This window comes from Penaeus vannamei, chromosome 23 (genome assembly GCF_042767895.1).
Source record: "Penaeus vannamei isolate JL-2024 chromosome 23, ASM4276789v1, whole genome shotgun sequence".
NCBI classification, from domain to species: domain Eukaryota; kingdom Metazoa; phylum Arthropoda; class Malacostraca; order Decapoda; family Penaeidae; genus Penaeus; species Penaeus vannamei.
In genome coordinates this window covers 39,773,687-39,781,186 of record NC_091571.1, presented here as the reverse complement: position 1 = coordinate 39,781,186, position 7,500 = coordinate 39,773,687, and the positions used below count along the sequence as shown (strand labels likewise).

Below are 7,500 nucleotides of genomic sequence, written 5' to 3'. Positions count from 1 at the left end.
AGTTTCCGTGATTTCGAAAAGAAAGAATCCGAGATGTATAAAAACTGAAGTGCAGCCACGAGAAGCCGGGCGCTTGCGATGTCTCTATTGATTAACACAGGCCTTCCATGAATCATGATGACAGGAAAAATACTTTTAATGCCTCGTGCTTTGGCGGAGACAATAATAGTAATGTTTGCTGTGACTTATCATCGATATGATATAAATACACATGTCATAAGACCCAAATTTCCTTCATGCTCGATTATTACTAAGAATTCCCCAACAATAGTTTATACCCCTTCGCGTAAGATGCGCAAGCACGCCCCCGTTGGTACACAGCAAAGGGTCGTGTGCCACTACATGCGTTACATGTAGAACATTCCATCTTTTTACAAAAGCCCCGGAAAGGAGTTATTCGCTCACGGCCGAGGAGGAAGATAGCGAACAAAATGATAAGGCAATGAACATATGATGAGTGTGCAAGAAAAGGGAGGGACAAGGGAGAACCCCATAATACCTTTAAAATTTGAGAAGGCCACTATCAGGTATTGTGTGTCTGCAAACCGCGGATTCTTTGAGCGAAAAATTGTGCAGGTACGTTACCAGAATGATGTAGAAAGTTAATTTCTTCAGACGCTTTGTTGAATGGTAATGAAGGTCAGTATTCTGACACTTCGTATATCTACACTTTCAGTTGTGACATAGCAGGTATGTTTCTGCACATAAAAGAAAGAAAACTATACTCCTTTGATAGCGAACTAAAGTACTGCCTTACTTTTTTTTTTTATAAAACGTCACTCAAATCGAGGGTTGGCGAGCAAAATTGTAAGTAGTGGTTCTAATACTATATATGTTAATGCACATACGCTCACCTTTTTCCAGAAGAGAGTGGTGCACGGGTATATTTTATCAATACATTGATTTCACGTATATCAACAGCGGGATATATTTTAGTGCCTTATCAAGAGTAATAAAATAAACCGAAATACAGATATGATTGAGAATCCATGTTACTTTTGCAATTACCATGGCCCCCTGTTTGCTTCAGTTATGAATAGATTTCCATTACAAAGATGTCCGTTTCTGAATGGTTCATAACAGTGCTTCATACTATAACATTTAAGTTACTGTGATTCCAGTAACTGATCATTAATGACACCCTGCTCTAAGAAATGATCCATGTGTTGATGTTCAACTTTGAAGGTAATGAGAGGCTTCGGAAACATGTCATTTCGAGCATAGGATTAACAATAGTGAACAATACAAAAGAAAATGACAGCAGTTTGGTGAGGGTGCATGACATCTCCTATCCTAAGTTTAATTCGATCTTAATTATGGTGATCAAGACAGGGTTACTGTTTTAAGAGCATGTATTAGAGTATAGCAAGATTATATACCTTTTATGTCATGAATTGTTATTTGATTTAGTGATACGTTAGTGGTCGAGTAATACACATTTTCTCAGCTTGAAATGCCCATTTGTCAATCTCACAAAACCAAGACACGCAAAAATGGATTAGTATTGAGTTTGTGGATGACTAATGAAGTATTCCTCAGCTTGAAAAGACCGGTTGTAAATCTTCCAAAAACAGAGCTAGAGATACCTTTCCCACATTCAGGAATGGATTAGTAATGAGTTAAAGGTGAATGAACAATTTCATTCGGTCGGCCGTAAATCTTCCAAAAGCAGAGCCATCTGGAGTGCCTTTCCCGCACGCAGGAATGGAGACCGCGGAGGCCGACAGAACAGCCGACCGGGAAGTCCTCCGCTTCACATAACCTGTCCTCAGCCTGGAGGCTTCCAGGGATTCCTGGTGGATTTACTCGACATACTCAGCAACGAGATGAATTTCACGTAAGATTGGCGATAAGACACTGCTCTGGTGATGCTTATCAGTTGGGACGGTTTTGGCTGACGATGAGAGTCCACGGCGTCCGCTTAAGTTTTAGTCACGTTGTCGCTGCTACTGTTGTTGTGGCTGTTGCTGTCGATTTGGTTATTACTTCCGTTGCTACTGTTATAACTACTAATACTTCAAAAGACACTAACAATGGCGATAGTTGTAATGATAACGATATAATGAAAATGATAATGATAGTAGAAGTAATAGTAGTAGTAGTAGCACTAATGAGGCATCTTTTCCGGTGGCAATTAGGGTGTCACGAGACGCGACGCGACATCAAAAGCTGTCTCGTGATCTGAGGCGAGACAGGCCCAGAAGCTCCGCCCATTTCTGTGACGTAATGGGAATGATCGCGGTTGACGGCTTGCTATTTTACTGCACTGGTTATTTTTCCGACAGGTACACACTATTTTGGAATATGATATCCAAGATGGCTTTTGATATGGTGGGTATTGCGGTGTTATAGATATCCAATATAAGTACGAATATGCATGAAATATCCGAAGTAGGAGGAATGCATCTGACAACTCGATTAAAGTTAACCGTCTGCTGGATTCTTGTCGCGCAAGAGGTGTCGCGTTTCCCGTAACCGCTGGAAAAGATGCCTCTAAGGTATCTTTTAGGCATAGTATGGATGATAATTATGATAGCAACTGTAACAAAATAACGTCTGGATGATAGTATTAGGCATAGCATGGATGATAATTGTGATAGCAACTGTAGCAAAGTAACAACAATAATAACAACATTATTGATAGTGATAATAATTATAATGATAATTACTATCATCACCACCATTGTTTTTATCATCATCATTATTGTTATTATTATTATTACTATTAATATCATGATTATCATCATTATAACTGTTGATGTTGCTGCTACCATTATTATCATTATTTTCATCACTATCGTTGTTGCTTTTTTATTACCGTAATTATATTTATCATTATTGGCATGATTATTAGTAGTATTTTGATCACTCTTCTTTCTATTATTATTACTATTATCATTATCATTATTATTATTAACAGTAGTAGTATTTTAATCATTATTATTATTATTATTATCATTATTATTATTATTATTATTATTATTATTATTATTGCTGTTGTTGTTATCATTACTCTTATTATTATTTTTTATTATGACTGTTTTTTATTATTATTATTATTGTTATTGCTATTACTTCATTACTGTTGTCATTGCCATCAGCATTATTGTTGTTACTATTGTTATTAGTATTATTGTTTTTATTATTATTATTGTCATTGATATTATTATTGTCTTAGTACGATTACCATTATCATTACCATCTCTATTATGATATTTTTGTTCTTATTGCCATTATCATTACCATTGCATTACCGCTATCATTACCATTATCATTAGCATCATCATGATTTTTATCATGTGATTACTATTTCAAACTGCATCTGCTCCTATTTCGTACGAGACAGCAATATTAGTAACAGCATCAACAACAACGACAATAAATGACAATAAAGCTGGAAAAAAGGTAACACCCAAACCTTAACAGCAACAGTAATAACAGCAGGCACAGTAGAAACAGCACCACCGCCACCATTTTCGAAGTGATAACCATTAACTAGATATAGTGCTGCAATCGGTAGGTTATGATAACAAATGCTACATATTATACGACCAAGTTTAATCAGAATTCTAGCAAGCTCTTTTTCGGATACGACATGAATTGGCTATGTCCGCACTCTATGTATCAAGTATATTTCTAATGCATGAAGCAGAATTATTTTTTGTATACCATACGAATTTCTGATGCATGAAACATGCTTTTTTGTATTTTTTGTACTACATGAATATTCAGAGATAATATTAGTAATAATAATAATAATGACAATAACTATAATGATAATAATAATTTATGTTTGCATTCTTTGTATCATTTCAGTTTACAATACGTGAAACAATAATATTTTTACTTTTTATTATACCGCTTAAGATACGAATGCACGAGCTTCTAGACATATTAGACTAACGCAAATATTTCTACAGCAATTCATAGCCCTTATAGCAATCTATAAATTAATTCAGTGCCAAGTGTGATGCGCGTCAATCAGTAGAAAAAATCATAATACACACGCACGCACACATGAACAAACACACACAGCTATCCACATATACACAAACACAAGCATATACGCATTTCGCTTAACATCCTTAAAGCGTAAGAGTCGAAAATAAAGGAACTTGCAGCCCCATTATAGGAATTTATGAAGCTGTGTAAAAGTAATGGAGCCCAGTTATGGCATCAGCCGAAGATTGTGAAATGCTAGCGCAGTGCAGCTGAATTGCAGTGTGGCGATTGGTGCAAATGGAACATAAACATTGCACTGACCTCGCACGCCCCGCCCTGAGATCCCTCTGACACCCAGGTACACACTGTACGAGGTGTGCGACAACAACTACGGGTCGAGGAAGGGCGGGAACTGGACGGGCGTCGTGGGCGAGGTGATCAACGGGTACGCCCACATCGGCCTCGGAAACCTCGGCGCCAATTACGCCCGCAGCTTGGCCGTGTCCTTCCCCTCGGTGTCCACCAGCTACGGCGGGGCAGGTAAGGCTGTAAATCTGTCATCCTGATTTTCTATGCGTATAGACTGAATACAGAAATAATGACAATAAACACACACACACACACACAACACATGGATGTATATAGTTTAATGAACAAATAAATAAACAAGTAAATTTATGTATATTGATACAGAAGTGGACAGGTCGATAGATGCATTGTTGATAAGTATATATAAACACATGACATTCTTTCAAGAGCAAGACTTTGAATTCCGTCTACTTAACGAGTAGCACGTCCTCTTGAAACCCTTTCCCCAACTTTGTGACGGCGCCCCCGCCCTTCCAGGCATCATCTACAGGAGACCCCAGGGACTGAGGGACGACCTTCTCGCCGTTTTCCTTCTTCCGTTCTCAAAGAAAGTGTGGTTCTGCATCGTCGCCTCCCTGCCCGTGGTCGCCCTCGCCATCCAGCTGGCCACGCGGCCTCTCTCGCAGCTCCGCCGGTTCCTCCCTGCGAGGCACAGGGCTGCGTCGCGAGGCCGAACGCCGGAGCTCGGGCTGTCTGCGAGTCCCCGGCCACGGCGGTGCTCGACTCTGGAGAGGGACAAGCAAGAGGTAAACCGCTGCACGTAAGGGTTAATAATACACCCTGCAACTGGTCAGATTTGCCAGCGTGCAGTTACTGAGCTTTGTCGTGCAATTTGACTTTTGTTCTGAGTTAGTGCATGAGCCAAGTTAGTGATGCATGAACTCGTAATAAATCCGCATGCTATATATACACACAGCAGTAATACGAACAAGTATGTTTCTGATTGTTTCATCATATGCTTCACTGAACATTCAGTACACAAAGCACGAGTACTGAGAAAATGAATGTTGCCGGAGCTCGTAAACACTAGAGAATGAATGTTAATTTTCTATCTTTTTCGGTCCAACAACTGTCTCCAAAATTGTAATATTCTGTTGAATATGAAAAATCCGCTGTAGTGTCTGAGCAAAAGCGCATCTATAACATGTGAATAAGTAAATGAATACACACCATGAAAACGTGAATTGCACCAAATAGAAACGTGTGCCTTACATGCATTGCATTAGAATGAAGCTAAAAATATACTGAAAAATAACCCTTCTCGACTTCCTTATACATCACAAAGAAGTTATCTAAATGTAATTCGTTCTGTCTGCGGCAGATCCCTGCAGGCACCAAGGCCCTGGCGAGGGACGCAGACGAGGGACGCAGCCGAGCGGGCCATGACGGCGACGACCTGTCCCACTCCTTCTTCAGCGGTCTCTGGTTCGCGGCCACAGTCTACATGCAGCAAGGTACAGCTGGGATGCCGTGCTTGTTCTAGGACTATCATGTGGTGTTTGAATTGGTATTCATGTTCAACGAGTTACATGTAACTTGATGTATGCCGTGCCAAGTGTGTTCGACATACGTACATACATTCATAATTACATACATACATAGTTTGAGCATAATTAATGGTTGATGGTTTAATTAAACAAATAAATATGGTGGACATAAGAGGTCATTTAGCACTAATAGTACTATTAGTCTGAAAAGATTCCCACAAATTTATCCTGCTCGCCGGTACTTGCTCAAAGCAGGAGAGTTATTACACACATGTGAGCATTCCTTTCTTTTCCAACTTGCCAATCAAAGCTTCTTGCGCCTTTGGCTCGTCCGATCTGTCTTCGTTCTCTCTCGCGATGTCCTGCCACGTAAATGAAGAAGGCATTTTCAGTTGCAATCTTCGTTTCCCAAAAACATTTTACTCAAAAGCTCCGAAACCTGCCATGCTGTGTGGAGAATTCCTATCAGCTATCCATCTTCCATAATAATAGGTTATTACCCTTGCTAGCTAAGCCATTGCCCTTTTATCACTTACAGCATTGTGATAAATAAATAAATAAATATATATATATACATACATATATGTATATATATATATATATATATATATATATATATATATATATATATATATATATATATATGCATGTGTGTATTTGCTCCTGCATATGCATACGTATATATGTATACGTGTATGAATTTCTATATGTATGTGTATTTAAATTGCGCATGTAACTATGAATAACCACATCGGTTATCAGAATCGAGCAAAATACCTGAAAATTCGTAGTCATTGACTATAATGAAGGTTGCGGCGAAACGGAGCAAATGCCAAAAGACGGTCGAGCTGCGCCAGCGAAACGCGAAGCAGTCACATCTGTCAGTCACACAGTCGTGTAAATAGAGCAGATAATGCACGGCCTCCGAGGAGCCTTTTCGCCGGGAATAATAAGCACCGCGCAAACACACCTGACAAACGTGGACGGGTATTGATTCAGAGGACAACTTCAGACCACACTTCTCGTTAGATACGAACCTGACAGACTGATTGTCGTCGGCTGTCTTGCGCCGCTGGGCAAGGAAATTCCCTGTGTGCCTCACGTTGACTTGGGTGACAAGAGACGCGCTTGCTGTGGCCAGACAATGGCACCGCGCTGCCAAGGACTTTCCGGAGAGAAAAGAAAAATAGGTTTTCATCTCTGGCCATTAACACAGGCTCACCAGCAAGAAACACCTACACACAAACACACACACATAATACGCATATATATATGTGTATATATATGTATGTGTATAGATTTATATATATATACATATATATACATATATATATATATATATATATATATATATATATATATATATGAAAATGAAAACAGCCACAGTAAGAGCAGAAAATAAACATTACGTTTCGAAGACCACGATCTCCTCTTCAGATGCATAATCAACCAGAATGGATTCATACGATACTGTGTTTGTGCTTGTGTTCATTTATGTACTCGTGTATATATATATATTATATATATATATATATATATATATATATATATATATGTGTGTGTGTGTGTGTGTGTGTGTGTGTGTGTGTGTGTGTGTGTGTGTGTGTGTGTGTGTGTGTGTACACATGTATATATATAAAAACATTAAACTAAAAAATCCAGACTTGAGGATGCCTGATTTTCGAAAATGCCGGGTTTTATG

The 7,500-nt window shown here is 38.9% G+C and overlaps 1 protein-coding gene across 4 annotated transcripts in view; it reads left to right on the top strand.

The window, feature by feature from the left end:
* The window catches only part of LOC138865908 (uncharacterized), a 35,848-nt gene that overhangs the window by 14,481 nt on the left and 13,867 nt on the right, over window positions 1-7,500 (top strand). For all 4 annotated transcript variants that reach the window (XR_011399494.1, XM_070137383.1, XM_070137385.1 and 1 more), the window contains 4 exons: window positions 1,703-1,837; window positions 4,301-4,482; window positions 4,789-5,057; window positions 5,633-5,765. Coding sequence is in view for 3 of the 4 variants with exons in the window: in XM_070137383.1 (XP_069993484.1) it covers window positions 1,703-1,837; window positions 4,301-4,482; window positions 4,789-5,057; window positions 5,633-5,765 (719 nt within the window). In the remaining variant the exon portion in view is untranslated. The remainder of the gene's footprint in view (window positions 1-1,702; window positions 1,838-4,300; window positions 4,483-4,788; window positions 5,058-5,632; window positions 5,766-7,500) is intronic.